Source organism: Rana temporaria, chromosome 4 (assembly GCF_905171775.1).
Source record: "Rana temporaria chromosome 4, aRanTem1.1, whole genome shotgun sequence".
Taxonomy (NCBI): domain Eukaryota; kingdom Metazoa; phylum Chordata; class Amphibia; order Anura; family Ranidae; genus Rana; species Rana temporaria.
In genome coordinates this window covers 224,283,364-224,302,132 of record NC_053492.1, presented here as the reverse complement: position 1 = coordinate 224,302,132, position 18,769 = coordinate 224,283,364, and the positions used below count along the sequence as shown (strand labels likewise).

At 38.8% G+C, this 18,769-nt stretch overlaps 1 protein-coding gene across 1 annotated transcript in view; it reads right to left on the bottom strand.

The window, feature by feature from the left end:
* Nucleotides 1–18,769, bottom strand: part of LOC120935697 (collagen alpha-1(XIX) chain-like) — a 335,822-nt gene that overhangs the window by 257,135 nt on the left and 59,918 nt on the right. The window contains exons 7-8 of the mRNA XM_040347751.1: nucleotides 11,236–11,265; nucleotides 11,042–11,086 (exon numbers count right to left, since the gene is read on the bottom strand). Coding sequence (XP_040203685.1) covers nucleotides 11,042–11,086; nucleotides 11,236–11,265 — 75 coding nt within the window. The remainder of the gene's footprint in view (nucleotides 1–11,041; nucleotides 11,087–11,235; nucleotides 11,266–18,769) is intronic.

Genomic DNA, 18,769 nt, shown 5'->3' with positions numbered 1-18,769 from the left:
TATATATATATATATATATATATATATATATATATATATATATATATATATATATATATATATATATATATATATATATATATATATATTATATTTACTACCAATAGACATATGACAGTTTTAAGAAAAGGACATTTTGGCTCAAACAAAGATCCTTTCACAACCATACCAGAAATATCAATCTTCATAACTGAGAAATGCCATTTGCATTGGGACGCCGTTTTTTGTTTCATAAAGTTCATATACAAATGTGTGTGTGTGCAATCATTTCCTGTACCTAATGTAGAAGCATAATTGTAATATTTTGCAACACTACTACATTATCATTAGTAAACAACTGTTATGTTTTTTATAAAACACAATGTTATAATACAGGTATATCTAAAAAATAAGAATATCATCAAAAATTGTATTTCTCCAATACAATTCAAAAAGTGAAACTAATTTTTATATAGATGCGTTACACACAGCGATATATTTCAAGCATTTTTATTAATTTTTTCATGATTATGGCTTACAGCTAGTGAAAACCCAAACTTCAGTATCTCAGAAAATTAGAAGATTACGTAAGACCAATTAAAAATGTTGACCTACTGAAAAGTATGTCCATGTATAGTATAGTATGCACTTAATACTTGGTCAGGGCTACTTTTGCATGAATTACTGCATTAATGTGACGTGGCATGGAGATGATCAGCCTGAAATAAATAAACTTTTTGTTGATATTCTAATTTTATGAGATGCACATTATATATATATATATATATATATATATATATATATATATATATATATATATATATTATATATACATACACATATACACATACACACACACATATACACACACACATATACATACGCACACACAGTTGTGCTCTTAAGTTTACATACCCTGGCAGAATTTATGATTGCCTGGCCATTTTTCAGAGAATATGAATAACACAAAAACATGTCTTTCACTCATGGTTTGGGTTTGGTTGAAGCCATTTATCATCACTCAACTGTTTACTCTTTTTGAATCATAATCACAACAGAAACTACCCAAACAACCCTGATCAACAGTTTACATTCCCTGGTGATTTTGGCCTGATTAAATGCACATAAGTTGACACAAAGAGGTTTCAATGGCTATTAAAAGGTAACCATCCTCACCTATGATCTGTGCGCTTGCAATTAGTGTGTGTGTGTGTGTGTGTGTGTGTATATAAAAGGTCAATGAGTTTCTGTACTCCTGACAGACCCTTGCATCTTTCATCCAGTGCTGCACTGACGTTTCTGAATTCTGAATCATGGGGAAAGCAAAATATTTGTCAAAGGAGCTGAAGGAAAGGGTAATTAAACTGTATAAAACAGGAAAGGGATATAAAAAATAAACAAAGAAATTGAGAATGCCAATCAGCCTTTAATCAAGAGGTGGAAAATGAGGGGTTCTGTTAAACCAAATCACTGTCAGGTAGACCAACTAAAATGTCAGCCACAACTGCCAGGAAAAATGTGATGCAAAAAAAACCCCACAAATAGCTTCAGGTGAAATACAGGACTCTCTGAAAACATGTGGTGTGGCTGTTTCAAGATGCACAATAAGGAGGTACTTGAAGAAAGATGGGCTGCATGGTCGAGTGCCAGAAGAAAGCCATTACTACGCAAATGCCATAAAGTATCCCGCTTACAATACACCAAACGGCACAGAGTCAAGCCTTAAACCTTCTGGCACAAAGTCATTTGGAATGATGACACCACAACCATAAATGCTTCATTTGGAGAGAAGTCAACAAGGCCTATGATGAAAGGTACATCATTTCTGCTGTGAAACACAGAGGTGGAACACTGATGTTTTGGTTATATGTAAGCTACAAAGGCACAGGAAATATGGACAAAATTGATGGCAAGATGAATGCAGTATGTTATCAAAAAATACTGGAGGAACATTTGCATTCATCATCCAGGAAGCTGCACATGGGACGTACCTGGCTGTTCCAACATGACAATGATCCAAAACACAAGGCCAAGTTGACCTGTCATTGGCTACAGCAGAAAAAAGTGAAGGTTCTGGAGTGGCCATCTCAGTCTCTTGACCTTAGAGGCCTTTTTGCCAAGAGGAATGGGCAGCTTTAGCATCTAGAACAGGGGTATCAAACTCAAATTCATCGGGGGCCGCATCAGCAGTTTGGTTGCCCTCAAAGGGCGGGTTGTATCTGCACTCCACCATAGTGTTCAGTCTGAGCAGTCTCTGATAAAGTTCTCTTGTGCTGAATAGGAATGCAGCACAGGGTTCAGGAGTGCGCTGTGCAGGGTTCAGAAGTATGCTATGCACAGTGTGCAACAACTGATTTCATCCCTCCTCCTGGGTTCTGACCTCACCGCCCCCCTCAAAAAAAAAACTCTGACATCTATGCTCTCTCCTTCCTACTATTAGGAGTGGGGTTTTATAATATTTCAGTTAATGGAAGCTACATATATCATATTCACACTATAATACTTGTTGCAGCACTGTGTAGTTGGGATCGATACCCAGTAGGGTTTTGTATTTAACCTTTTTGAAAATGTTGTATATATATTTTTGTATATCTATATATAAACCACAATAAATATAGAAAAAAATCAAAAAGGTTAAAAAAATAAACACTATTGGGTATTGATCCCAAGTACACAGTGCTGCAACAAGTATTATAGTGCGACTATGACATATGTAGCTTCCATTAACTGAAATATTATAAAATAACCCTACTGGGTAGTGAGTCCCAATCACCAGTGCTGCAAGAAACCTCAACCTCATTGTGCAAATAATTAAAGTACAGAACATTTCATAAAACAATGAATCAAATACAATAATTCTAAGAAAGCCCTACTGGGTAGTAAATCAAAATCACCAGTGCTGCAAGAACACACAATTGTGCAAATATATAAATATACAAACTAATTTCATATAACAATTAATAAAAAGCTTTCAAAAAACATGGCTATGAATGAACATTTTATTAATAAGTATAAAACATTTTTTTTTTATTTTTTTATATCCATTTGTACAATTCAGTTTTTTTGAAACACTGGTGTTTTGGATTCACTTAGAGAGACATTGGGATCAGAGAGACAAGGGAGCTGAGGGAAAGGGGAAGGAGGGGGAGGCTGAGAGATAACGAGAGAGACTGCTAGCCCTACCTTTCATGGCAGTGTGTCTCCTTTGATCCTTCCAGCGGCTCCCTGGCAGCGTGCCCGTTCTCTGGGTCCCCAGTCAACCTGTTCCCCGGAAAGTTAGAGCAATGCATGCTCTGGAGGCACGGGACATGCTGCCCCGTCTTTTCTCACCTCTTGGGGGGCAGAATCAGGGGGCGAGGTCAAAGAGGAGGCCGTGGTTGAACTATTCTGCCAGGCTCTCAGGCCTATCTGTCCTCGGCTTGGCCCATCGCTGATCACCGCCATGAGAGAGATCCCCCTGCCGACGGGGGCCGCTGCGTGGGCCACATGACAAGGCCTAGCGGGCCTTGTGTTTGCCACCCCTGATATAGAAGATAAAGAACCTCATCCACAAATACCACAAAAGACTACAAGCTGATATTGATGTTAAAGAGATACACGGTATTAAGAACGGGGGTATGTAAACTTTTGATCAGGGTCATTTGGGTATTTTCTGTTGCGATTATGATTTAAAAAGAGTAAACACAGTTGATTGATAATAAATGGCTGCAGTCCAAACACTGAGTGAAAGAAAAGTTTTTGTGTTATTAATATTCTTTGAAAAATGCAAGTCATCCAATTCTGCCAGGGTATGTAAACTTATGAGCACAACTATATATATATATATATATATATATATATATATATATTTAACACACACAGGTATTTATATAGTGACAACTGTTGGCGTTATATAAATCCTGAATAATAAAAATAATAATATTTATATTGCGAGATTGAACTCAAGCAGCAGGTGCCTTTAGAATGAGTTGCGCCAGTCCAAACTAATTTTAGGGCATAGCAGCAGGCCACTTTTATTGAAAAGGAAAGGCTCACTTATACATCATTTGCCCACACAGGTTTTTTTCCACCTAACATGTATTAATGAAAATACCAAGCAACCTAGCTTACGTGTTGGCAGCCGTTAGCTGACTTAACTCCTGGAACTGAGACCTGCTGTCTCCTGGCTTGTGGCTGGGTCCTCTGGCCCCTCGATGAGACCTCTGTCTCGTGGCTTCTGACTGGGCCCCCCCCCCGACCCCGGTGAGACCTTCCGTCTTCCATACTGGGAGTGGTCCTCCAAACTAGAAACTCTGAGCAATTCTCAGACCTGACTATATAATGACCCTGCACACCCGTGTAGTGAGTCATGTTGCAGGCATCTAGCAAAACCTGGACCCAGGATTGAATAATCTGATTCAGAACTACAGAATCTGGAGAAATGCTAGTTCTGAACCTCGTATTAACACTTTTCCTACACACTTCTAGTGACAGCCTCTCTCTGTCACAATATATATATATATTTACAGTATATCCAGTATATGTTATTACTTTATTCTGTTGATTCTGGGCTTTTTAGTAAAACTGATCTCCTTTACAAAATACAGAAATGGCAGCAAATCAATTACCCCAGCACTCACTCAGACCCCTTAGGTTCCTGCATCCACCTGCTTTCTTAGAAGCTTGGAACCTCCAAAAAAAGGCACCAGAATGGTGAGCAGTAGGAAATCAGATTTTGTAAAGATACTATACGAACCCGGTAGCACTCAAATCTGAGCATTTCTGGGTTCAGAGCAGTCAAATCCTGACCAGCATGTTGTGGACTAGGGCAGGGGCCAGGATAGACAGTGATTTATTAGACCCCTGATATCTTCATAAGGAATACTTGTCACGTGAAAAATATTAAAAAATTGCTGGCTCGTCAGCAAACCTATTATGACAATACATTTATTAAAAAAATAAAACAGAACATAGAAGGCACGTGTATGTGAACAACAATGGTACAACTCCCATAAGGTATCCCTACACACCCCAGTGTTACAGGAAATTGCCTACAGCCATCACTTATGGTTAGCATTAAACTGAGCTGTAATGGTTTTACTATACTTAGTTGCAAAAGGAGGGTAATGTCAATGGACAGTTTGATATAAGTTTTGGATTGATGGACCTGTGGCCATTCATCCTGTATGGTACCTGCAGGATTTCAAATCCAAGGTGAAAAGGCATACTCCCTTGGGATTGATTAATTAATATAGGTCTGCCTGGGTTCAATGGTGTCATATTGATACTAAGGAAAGGAATACTGCATCTTCAATGAAGGAAGTGTTTAGATGGCACAGTCCTTTTGAAGCTCACTACAAATATATGAAGTATAAGTTTTAGGAGTGATATAATTAGCCTGTGAATTCCTTGACTTATCACAACAGGGTGTGAATTTAGGGCCATTGCCCCCCCCCCCCCCCTTGTGGCGCACTGATGCTTAATTGGACCTCTTGGCGGTCCCTGAGGGATCACACTTGGACCACATTGTATAAAGGTCCTAAAAAAGCTCCAGAAGAAGGCGAAACATGTAGAGGCAACCAACTTTTGTATTGTGACCGCATGATTTTTCATGTTCTGGTTTTAAACGTTATTGATTTTTTTTAACCATGTATGTTTAAATAAAATTATGAAATTTGTACTATCAATTTCATTTGATATTTTTCCCATCAAAACTCCAAATCTTGTGTCTCGATATTTTTCTGAATATATTTAGAGGATTCTCCGGTCTCTGGTACTAAATTTAAATTTTTCTGTAAAAATGGTGATTGTTATAAGAAGGACTTCCAATTACTGCTTCATTTGTTTTGTTAAAGAGGACCTTGCACCAGACCTATTTTTCATGTAAATAATATGTATGCTAAGTGATTTGTAATAGTAATACTTCATGGTATTTATCACTTATCTCAGAGATGATGGGAAACCCCTTGATAATGCCTTCATCTGCTTTTCCCTCCAGAAGGTTAAGGCATTATCCAAGGTCAGCATGGGCTTCATGGATGCTGGCTCAGATGAAAATCCTGGTGCCTGTGCAGTTTTTAGTTGTGTTCACACATGTCTGATGCAGATCAGACCCCTGCTTTAGCCCATTACATTGTGACTTGCTACAAAGTAACAGTGTGGCAGCCTGATTATTAGAGAAAAGAATAAGAATAAGGAAAAACTTCATCCTGACCAATTACATCATCTAAGCAAAGTCACTTGGCCAGAGCTCAAGGATGTTATTGTAATGATAAAATACTAAATTTTGACCATGTGAGTGACAAAACAAATATAAACTGGGCAGTTTTTGGATATGTAGAAGGAAGATATAGGACAGGTACATGGAGCTAGATTCAGCATTGTATACGTCGGCTTATCTATAGATACGCCGTGTAAGTAGAAAGATGCGCCGTCGTATCTATGCGTGCCATTCTGGGAGCTAGATACGCCTGAATTATAGCTTCCTCCGACCGACATAAGTGTTAGTACGCCATTGTATCTAGGGTGCATATTTACGCTGGCCGCTAGGGGCACTTCCGTAGATTTACGCGTAGAATATGTAAATGACCTAGATACGCCGATTCACGAACGTACTTGTGCCCGCTACGCCGTTTACGTAAGGCTTATGTCCGGCATAACGTTACCCCTGCTATATGAGGCGCAGCCAATGTTAAAGTATGGACGTCGGAACAGCCGTAAAATTTTACGTCGTTTACGTAAGTGGTACGTGAATGGGGCTGTGCGTAGGTTACGTTCACGTCAAAAGCATTGAGCCAACGTATCTTAGGGAGTATATGCAACGTGACTGAGCATGCGCGCGCATGCGCCGTTCGTTCGTGAAAACATTTACATGGGGTCACGGCTAATTTGTATACAACACGCCCACTACCTTACACATTTAAATTAGGCGGGCTTACGCCTGCCTATTTACATTACACTGGCGCAACGTACGGCGCCAGATCTTTGTGAATACTGGTCTGGGCGCCCTATTTTACGTTGGCGTAGCGCATATGAGATGCGCTACACCGGCCAAAATATACGCAGAGCTACGTTAATCTAGCTCATACTGTATATGATAGACTCTGAAGGAGGTTCTCTACAAAGCCTTCCGTTATGGTAGCAACCTCCTTCATCGCTAGTACTGTAATAAAGCATTAGCATACATTGTTGTAAAATCTTTTGTATAAATAATGACTGTACATCTGTCATGTTTTATGTACCCAAGGAGTCATTTAACTAAAATCAGTTTAAAGTGGGATTCCACCCGCAATTTATTTTTATTAAGTCAGCAGCTACAAACACTGTAGCTGCTGACTTTTAATAAGGACACTTACCTGTCCTAGGTGCCCGCGATGATGGCTCCCCCCAATGCCAATCCGGATCATTGCAGGTTCCGCGCCGCCATCCTCAGTAAGGGAAACAGGCAGTGAAGCTTGCGGTTTCATTGCCCGTTTCCTACTGTGCATGCGCTAGGCTTGCGCTGCTTTGTGAATGGGCGGCTGCTCTCTGGGATACACACAGTTCCTAGAAGGCAGCGCGCCCCATTCACAAGAAGGAAGCCCGAAGAAGACCCACCACAGATAAGGAAGAGGCAGATTAGGAACATCCGCAGGAACAGGTATTTCGGGTGAGTATAACAAATGTATTGTAATTTTTTTTTGCAGCAGCAGCAGCATTTTCCTGTAAAAAAAAAATTCAGGGTGTAACTCCACTTTAAGGCCTCTAAGAGGAGTAAACGTACAAAATTAAATGTAGTACTTTGGTTATTTGCATTATGAAAACTATTTTCCCACAAACTTTATAAATTTGCTCTCATTTATTGTCAAAGTGAGCAGGAACAGCCACATTTCTTGTACTTGTAATAGAGTGTACTGCCCACTCATGATTTTTGCTTTTAGACAACCTTAAAATCGTTCACATCTATGTATTATACAGTATTTTCAAAGATGACTCTCACTAATAACAAGTACTTTTACAAATTTCCAATTCGTTTCAAATGTTCTGATTCAATTTAAAAGGCAGCGCAGACTTTATATTAAATATTTCACAGTTTCTCATTAGGAACTCTATTGCTTCTACCATTATGTATGCAAAATTCAAGCGTGTATTGTAGTTTTAATAATCTGTTATACTGCATTTAATGATCTTTTTTTTGGCTCCTGTTCAACTGGTATAAAATCTGCAACTTGCAAGTACTTTTTAGCAACCTAAAAAACACATGTACTGTAGAGCTGCGACTCCATAATTCTGTTTCACGTTTGCTAGCTTTCAATAAACTTGATGTTATAAAAAATCACACATGTACTAAAATGGTAACAGTGAAGACCATGTTTTACCAAAGTAATGAAGGCAAGAGAACAAACATGAGGCAATACCCGTTTAGTAACTGAAAATGTAATGTGCGTATTGAGGGACTAGTCTCTATTAGGTACTGAAAACTGTACACAAACTGTTTAGAAGCCATAATAGCTGTTAGCCACCAAGATTGTTACAGGTTGTAATCCAGGAAAGCAGGCAATTATAGTTTTAATAAAGAACATCAGAAACCACTGACAGGTATGACCTCAAATCATTTCTAAGAGTATATGGAGATTCTGGCTAAACTCTAGGCAAACATCAAATTTCACAGCCAAAATACTTATACATGCCACAGGATTTGAAATTCTATTTAGCCATCCTTGTGATCCAAGCATACCGGCTAGGAAAAATGGTCAGATTCTGGCCATATTTCAGATTATACTGCAGTTAAATAATGACGCCTAGTCTAGGACACCTGTGTAGGAAAATGAAGAGGAATCTTAACACACAAGGCCAACCCCTGTGTTACTTCTTTCATGTAGAAACATTTGCATTGCCTGAAAGCAACAGAGGACTATCTGGATGTGAGTGCTTAACCACACTCTCTTATTCTGCTGTTGTATAGGAGCTTATAGGAGGCTGAAATTCAGGTAGAAAAAAGAATTAGTTTTATCCAAATACTGTATATATTTGATTAAAGGTAATTGAATCCACATCTGTTATAAAAAGTATTTGTATGTGTCAGGAATTTCATTGATAAAGACCACTAACAAGGCTACATTATGGGCTTCCCATTGTGAGTTGTGAGGACCCTAGCAATAACCAGAAGTTTTGGAAGTTCCTCAGGCGCACCAATATGTCCTTGAAAGGCTCTCAATGTACAGAAGATATTAAACAAAGTTTAGGATGAAACTGTCGTTCCTCAATGGCGATAATAAAGTTACCTCTGTATAAGAACCCTACATGGTCAGAGATAAGCATTTCAATAATGCTTTCAGATGATTCCCTGTAAGTCACAAGTCAGTCAGACTTGGAAATCCATTAGAGAAATGGCTGCCATTGTTCTCCCTTATTAGAAAATAGGAAAAGAATTCTACATATGCAAATTAAATGGAATAGGTTTATATTATTATGAATTATTGTTAAATAAACTATACGCCTGACAAAAGAGTATCTTTATTAGGAGTCCTGTATATCCTAGTACAAAAAAACAACAGTAAGGAAATCGATTTTTTTTTTAATGCAGTTAAGTGGAAAATACTTTATTGGATCTATACCAAGAGGCATAGAGTCTTAAATTTAATTAAAAGTTTAAGGTGATTGTAGCCGTATTAGTATAATTATGACAGAAACTGTGTACCGAGTTCTGTCCGCTTTTTTATTTTTTTGCACTAACATACAAACCTTTGGGGTATGTCCCCTTCTTCAAGGTTCTCAGTACTGCTTGGACCCTGAAGAAGGGGACATACCCTGAAAGCTTGCCCTGAATTAATATTTTTTTGTATACTAACAATGTCACGGACAGTACTTAATTGTTTATATTAAAAGTTAAAAAATGTGCCCGATTTTCCCCCGAATGGTATTGGCCTAGCACGGGGATATGCAATTAGCGGACCTCCAGCTGTTGCAGAACTACAAATCCCATGAGGCATAGCAAGGCTCTGACAGCCACGAGCATGACACCCAGAGGCAGAGGCATGATGGGATTTGTAGTTTTGCAACATCTGGAGGTCCGCTAATTGCATATCCCTGGCCTAGCACAATAACCATACATATTGGCATCCCCATAGCAAAAGACTTGCTAGTAGGTTTTCTTTCAATAACTTTGGTAGCCTTGCCTTGGGTGTCAGAGGACCTTGTCCTGGCACTGCGTAAGACAGATACACTTAAAAAGAAGACAAAGTTAAAAACAAAAAACTACAAGCTAATAAAATTGACAGCTACAAGCAGTCCCCCAGTTACAAACAAGATAGGGTCTGTAGGTTTGTTCTTAAGTGGAATCTGTAAGTCGGAACAGGTACATTGTTTAAATGTACCTCCAGCCAAAATGCTTAAAAATCGTTTTTTGGGATAGCATAGGGAAGGGTTAACTCCCTGTGTTTTGCTGTCTGTGCCCCATTTCAGAAGATTTCACCTCACTTTCTGTCTCAATTACAATTGGATTTTGAAAATGTTGGGTTATTGTGGAATCAAATATTGGTGAGAGAGACTAAATGGAGACCTTTTTCCCACGGTAACTGTTATAGTATTGAATTTCCCTTCCTAGGGGTAGATTTCCTCTCAATTCCTGTTGTCTCCCTTCGTTTGTAAGTAGGAGTTGTTTTTAAGTTGGATGTTTGTAACTAGGGGACCAGACCGCCTGTTTTAGGTTTTCATTGTTTATAAATCTGACTACATTATACTGAAATCCCATTCATTAGTGATACATGCAGGCATCCCATAGTAACCATTTAGGTTGTTTCTATTTTTGTTCTACTTACCATACATTTTTTTATATTGAAAGATGTGTAAACCTCCATAAAGTATATATCAGAGGTGCTAAACCGATGTTCACTGGTGAGCTTCTAATTTACAAAAGTGAGGATACTAGGACATTTCTATATGTTTTGGGCAATGTATAATAAAGAAAGCAGCTACGTGTGGGTTTTTAGCCACTGCTTGCAGGCTGGTAATATAAAATAATAGATTCAGACCACCTCTATAATAGAGTTTACAGTACTTGATTCAGGAGTTTCTGTAAAAAGTGAAGTGTAAAATAACTTACCCTTTGTCCTTCTTTTCCTGGGGGACCTTCTGGACCAGCAGTTCCCTATTGCAGGAAAACACACAACAGGTGCAAAAATAAATAAACCCAATAAAAACTGAATTAATTGACTTCATATTGTATACACATGCTTAAAAATAAACAAAGAGGAGAGAAAAAAACACTAAAGATATGATGTAATTATTTTTACTTGCCTTATCTCCTTTAATACTAGCTGCTGAGATCTAAAATATAAATAACATAAGATAAGCAAGATGATTTAATTATTCTGTTTGATAGATTATTATGTATGGCCTTGGGGAAAATAAAAAAACAACATTACTCACATTAATCTATAACATTTTCTTAATAGAAATTTAAAATAATTTGACAATCCAAAAACAGATTTACCCTCGTATTTGAATGTTCCAATTTTTGAATGATGAAAACAAGCTTTACTATATTATTCCTAAAGGGAACCAATGTTTGAACAACACAGTAAATGTTTGGTAGTGTTTGACAAAATTATTTTTTTTTTATTTTTTTTTTTTTTAAATTCCCTTGCTTGTCTTCAACATTCCAGGTCTAAGTATGCTTTAAAAAGCTTAAATACCAATCAGGTTTAGCAAGTCACATCTCACACATTTATTAAAACTAGGGAAAAGAAAATAGGCACTAAAGTAGCGTTGTCGTCTGTAATGGCCAACCATAGATTTACTTTTATTTTACCATAAAATCAAAGTCATGCTTGGCTGCTACTGGCAACAGCTCGGATATTTTAATTTTTTTTCTCCAATTTAAGGAATTAGCTTTGTTTATAGAAGTATATTTTTAGCTAGGCTTCTCTGAAGCCTCGTACACACGACCGAGGAACTCGACGGGCGAAACACATTGTCTTCCTTGTCGAGTTCCTTGTTAGGCTGTCGAGGAACTCGACAAGGCAAGTTTCTCCATTCCGGTTGAGGAAATAGAGAACTTGCTTTCTTTTTGGCTCGTCGAGTTTCTCGACAGTTTCCTCAATGAAAATGTACACACGACCGGTTTCCTCGGCAAAAATATATCTCCCAGCAAGTTTCTTGCTGGTTTTTGCCGAGAAACTCGGTCGTGTGTACAGGGCCTGACTTTACTGGAAGATCATAAATACCAGAAAGTGTATTGTATGGCCTTGTTTTAGGTTAGATTAGTAAGGTTTGAGTTTGTCTCCTTCTCATAGGAAGATTTATCTTTGCTAAATTGATGCTATAAAATGTTGGATTGGCCACACCATTTTTTCTTGGAGGCAGTGGTCACCAATACAAATATAGAGGGTGAATCTACCTTGCAAAGACACAGGTGATAATAAAAAACAGATGGGGGTTATAGTCCTTCCAGACTCTACATGCATTATAAAAACCAATTAAAAGGGAACCAGACACAAAAGGTGCTAGTTTTCTTCTTTATTGTAAGTGTGAATATACAATTTAGGGTGCGAAACATTAAATAAAGCAGAAAATATGACTTTTAACAAACATTTACTGGTGGTGAATCAACCACTGTCATTTAATCACTTCAGCCCGGGAAGATTGGGCTTTTTTGCTATACAGCACTGCGTTGCTTTTTTGACAATTGCGCGATCGTGCAACATTGTACCAAAACAAAATTGACGGTCTTTTTTCACACAAACAGAGCTTTCTTTTGGTGGTATTTAATCATATCTGCAGGTTTTTTTTGCGCTATAAACAAAAAAAAAAAAAAGAAAATGTAGGAAAAAAAGCACAATGGGGTTGATTTACTAAAGTGAAATCCACTCCGCACTAATGCAAGTGCACTTGCAAGTGCAGTCGCTGTAGATTGCTGTAGATCTGAGGGGAAGCGCTGCTGATTTTATCATCCAATTGTGTGCAAGCAAAAATGCTATTTTTTTTATTTTCCTTGCATGTTCCCCTCAGATCTACAGCGATTGCACTTTCAAGTGCACTTCAAATGAAAAGTGGATTTGCTTTTCATAAATAACCCCCACTATTTTGTACTTTTTGCTTTAATAAATATCCTAATTTTTATTATTTTTTTAAACCAATTTTTTTCCTCAGTTTAGGCCGATATGTATTCTTCTACATATTTTTGGTAATATAATAAAAAAAATAAAAAATAAATCGCAATAAGCGTATATTGATTGGTTTGCACAAAAGTTATGGCGTCTACAAAATAGGGGAAAGATTTATGGAATTTTTATTATAAATTTTTTTACTAGTGATTTTTATTGGAACTGCAACATGGCAGACAGATCGTGTACTTTTTACACATTTTTGGGACCATTGGCATCTATACAGCGATCAGTGCTCCGATTACTGTGTAAACGTCACTGGCAGGGAAGGGGTTAACAGTAGGGCCGATGAAGGGGTCAACTGTCACCTAGGGAGTCATAACTGTGGGGGGATAGAACTGCATGCGTGAGGAAAGCGATCGTTGTTCATACGTAGTATTAAAAGAACACTCTCCTCAACCCGGACAGCGCAGAGATCTCTCCGTTTACATGTGTGGATCGATCGTGGGTGCCCGGCGGTCATCGCGACCACCAGGCACACACATCGGCTCCGGCGTCATGCTAGGGGCGTATGCGCGCGCCTCCTAGTGGTCAAAGGGTGAACCAACATACATGGGAGCAAATCTGCCGCAGTACAACTGCGGCAGCTGGTCGAGAAGGGGTTAAAATACATGCACTTGGAGGAATCACCTGAATCTTTGGTAACGAGTTAAAAAGTGCACATAGACTCACTATTTTCTAAATATGCCTCTAAGTGTAACATTAACTAAACATTCACTAGTGGTGAATCAATCACTGTCATTTAAAATTCATGCACATGGAGGAGGATTAACCCACAGTGAATGTTTAGTGAATGTCAGACTCCTTATTTTCGAAATATGCCCCTAGTGTATGTGCATTTTTTAACTCATTACCATATTTGCTGACTCGAAGATGATATGCAACACTTGCCATTGTTAAAGTTTACATTTTTTTTTTAAATAAAATTAAAGTGGTTGTAAACTTCAGACATGAAATATGAGCAAAGCATATCCTTTAGTGTGTACTTAATTAAAAGCACTAATGGTCAATTCTGTCTGCTACTTTGTTCTTCTGCTATCAGCATTAATCATTTGTGACAATTTTTCCTGACACCAAGAGAAAAATAGTGACAGGGAGGGACCTCCAGCAGATTGACAGCCTCAGCTCTGTTTCCCTGAGCTGTGTGAAGGGGGTGTGTCTCTTCCCTCCATTCAGCTCACAGAGCTTTCTTCACTGAGCTCTGCAGAGTGCAACTTCAGTTCTCCACCCCTTTTTCCTGAACTCTCAGATAATCTTAAAAATTCTGGACTTTGAACAGATGTAGAGAAGAGAGAGTGCTGCAGATAGACAGATACCACTCATAGGAGGATTTGTTTAACCACTTCAGCCCCAGAAGGTTTCAACCCCTTCCTGACCAGACCATTTTTTTTGTGATACAGCACTGTGTTGCTTTAACAATTGCGCATTCGTGCAATGCTGTACCTATACAAAATGTATGTCATTTTTTCCACATAAATAGCACTTTCTTTTGGTGGCATTTTATAACTTCTGTGGTTTTTATTGTTTGCGCTATAAACAAAATAATACCGCAATGTTGAAAAAAGAAAAAATTACATTCTGCTATACAACATATCAAATAAATGTAAAAAATCTAATTTCTTCATCAATTTAGGCCAATATGTATTCTGCTACATGTTTTTGGTAAAACAAAAATCCCAATAAGCATATATTGATTGCGAAAAAGGTATCACGTCTACAAACTATGGGATATTTTTATGGCAATTTTATCTTTATTTTTACTAGTAATGGCGATGCTCAGGGATTTTTAGCAGGACTGCGACATTGCAGCAGACAAACTGGACACCAAGTGACACTTTTTGGGTACCAGTGACACCAATACAGTGATCAGTGCTAAAAAAATCAGGCCTTGTACACACGGTCGGACCAAACCGATGAGAATGGTCCGACTGACCGCTTTCATCGGTTCACAGCTGAAGTGGCCTGATGGTCTGATGTGTGTACACACCATCGTTCCAAAAACCGATCGGGTCAGAACGCGGTGACGTCAAACACACAACATGCTGAATAAAACGAAGTTCAATGCTTCCAAGCATGCGTCGACTTTATTCTGAGCATGCGCGGGTTTTGAACCGATGCTTTCTGTTCTAACCATCGGTTTGGACCGATCAGGCAGCGGTCCATCGGTTCGGTTTTGAAACATGTTTTAAAATTTTGGACCGAAGGAAAACAGACAGATGGGATATACACACGGTCGGTTTGGACCGATGAAACTGAACCTCGGTCCATTCTCATCGGTTTTGTCCAACCGTGTGTACGGGGCCTTACTGTACTAATGACATTGGCAGGGAAGGGGTTAACACTAGGGGGATCAACTGGTTAAGTGTGCTCCTTGGGAGCAATCACTAACTATATAGGGCAGTGATATGCAATTAGCGGACCTCCAGCTGTTGCAAAACTACAAATACCACCATGCCTCTGCCTCTGGGTGTCATGCTTGTGGCTATCAGAGTCTTGCTATGCCTCATGGGACTTCTAGTTCTGCAACAGCTGGAGGTCTGCTAATTGCACATCCCTGATATAGGGGATGGCTTAACTGAAGGAAGTCAGAGATCAATCTTCCTCTCTGACAGAACGGCGGTCTGCCTTGTCAACAAAGACATCGCATACGACGGACCCGCTGATTGGCTCCCACTGTGTCCAATTATAGTGGGTGCGGGTCACCAGCGGCACGGGCACATGCCCCAGACGCGGAAGAAGACACAACAAACATTTTGCGCAGTCGGGCTGCCCTTCTGCAGTAAATGTGCGGTGGGTGGTCTGTGTATCACCCGAGTATAGTCCCTTCGCTGGGTATATATAAGGGGTTACAACCTCTACCGAAAATGTAGCTGGTGGTTTAGAAAAAAAAAATAGGATTTTTGTACTCACCGTAAAATTATTTTCTCTGAATTCATGGACAGACACAGCCTTAATCTTGACTAAGTGGGTATTAACACTTTCTGCCCAGTCCCTCCTAAAGGAAGGCCAACGACTTCAAAGCTAAACAGCCCCGCCAGGGGGTGGTCCTACTGGCTATATCCCCTCAGCCTGCACTAAGCAGCTCAGTTCGTCAAAAGCAGTACAAACTTTGAGAGGGGCGGGTGCTGTGTCCGTCCATGAACTCAGAGAAAAGGATTTTACGTTGAGTACAAAAATCCTATTTTCTCTAAGTTCATGGACGGACACAGCCTTAATCTTGGCAAAGTGGGTCGTCCCAAAGCAGTGTCAAAAACTAGGGGTTGGAACAGCATACAATTAACCTTCACCCCAAAACAAAACAGAGCTTTTCCACTGAGGAGTTGTAACTCTAAACAGCAGCCTACAAAACTTTGCAGCCTTAGAAGTATCCAAAGATGCACTCACATCAACTTGAAAAGTTTAGTGAAATTGTGAACGGGCGGCCAGGTTGCCGCCTTAAACACCTGGGAAACAGACGCTTGATGTCAGAAAGCCCAAGAGGCACCTATTACCCTGGTCGAATGCATCGTGACAGGAAGGTGCCCGACCCTTTATGGCGTAAGCCTGATCACGATCTGTCGGACCCACCTTGAAATGGTGCCCGATGACACTGCATGGCCCTTCTTGGGACCAGTCACCGAAACAGTGAGTCTGAACTCCGGAACGGAGCAGTAACAGACAAGTAGCTAGGCAGAAAAAAACGGAGCTGCTTAGCGCAGGCTGAGGGGATATAGCCAGTAGGACTGCCCCCTGGGTGGGGCCTCCTCCGTTTTGAAGTTAACACTTTCTGCCTAGTCACTCCTAAAGGCAGCCCAATACCCACTTTGTCAAGATTAAGGCTGTGCCCGTCCATGAACGAAGAGAAAAAGGATATTGCCAACATATATGTTTTGTTCTTTATTAAAATTGGGGCATTAGTTGTATGATTTCATTTTTAGAGACAAGAACAAACATGCTAAGTAATACATTTGTCAAATCTCTAGTCCAATCCAGTAAATGTGCAGGCCTACAACAACAACTACTAGGCCTCAGCTCAGCCTGTTTTTCCATTAGCTAACAGTAGACTACTAGCACTACCAATAAGCATTTTAAAGTCATGCTTCCAAAAATAAATAATTTTCAGACTGTCAATGGCATGTGCATACTAACACTTGCCTTTCACTACTACAGTAGTGGGTAACTACATCTCAAAGAAACTGCATTTAACATATGTAAGATAATGAATACATCACTTGAAGTATAAATGAATACTGGCTAAGCATGCACTAATATGATGGTCATGCTATCTGACCAGATGAAAACCACCCTGGCAGAAGAGTCCCAATAACTAAGGTGGATGGAAGACCAAAACTACAATGGAAAGAAAATAAGATCAAATGATACATTTACATAAGGCTATTATGTTAGCTATTAGCTTGAAACATAGATGTTCTCAACAGAAAGGATTACACTTTTGAAGGTGAAGGTGAATTTTGGAGTGTAGCTTTAATAGATGGCTGGATAGTAATTTTCTTCAAATCAATAAATCTAAATGCAAGAATTTGCCATTGTTTCACCAAAAGAGACAGCCAGGTTTGGAGATTTCTGGTGTTCTTTTGGATGCAGTGGCTAAACTAGTGCAGGATTTGTTTTATATTCTTGTTTGTAACCATGAGTTTGCTTTATTCCATAAAAAAAATACATCTTGTAACATGATGTATGATGTCTGTATTTGCCTGCTCTAAAATCATTGGTCTCCATTTCTCACCATTGATATCTATAGCATGTGGACAAGAGTTGCCTCACACAGTTCATTTATCTTAATTACTAGTGTAGTAGGCATTGCTCAGTTGGCATTCTGGCTAAAAATTAACACCAGGTAGTCCATATATAAACTTTAGTTGTAGTAATTTACACGCCAGGGTGACTTTTTGGAAGGGAAGACAATATACACTGCTAATAGCCCTGAAAGCTGCCAATGTGAAACACTTTGCAACATCTTTGGAAGCTTAAATGGCTATTACGAAGGTGTAACAACAGATGTTGTACAACTGCTAACTCACATCAAATGCATATGTAAAATAATGTTTATTTAAGAACATATAGAAAATGTAAAGTGAAATTTATAGTACATAGTATTAAAGCCTGAAACTGACATGCATGGCAAAATAGGAAGAGCAATGGCGTAAAGTACAATCCAGAATACATTACTGGCTAAAATGATATTACCTTTTTATGTCAATATAATGATATTATGCACACAAAGTAAAACGTGCTATTAAACCCCCACAGGGCTGAAGAGGAATAGCTTAAGCTTGAAATCATTAATGAAAATCAGTATGATAAATGGAAACATTCCTAGTCTTCCAATCATAATCCAGAAAATATACAGATTTACACATTCACTGTATATACTGTACATGTGAAAAATCTGTTATAGCCATCACACAAACCTGTGTATTTTGGTTTTATGGGTTTCATTTTAATCAGTAGGAAAATTTACTCAATGGTCTCATTCTATTGAACTCAGTCAACTATGTAGAAGTAATAGACTTCAAATTTCCATTCCTTTGGATTGTACTGATATATAAACATATTTATATCTTAGCAAAATCATATGTTGACACGTGAATGAATTTGGTTGGACTTGGGACCAGCTTGCTTTTACAAGTTTTGGTTTGCACTATTTATCTTACAATCAGAATGAT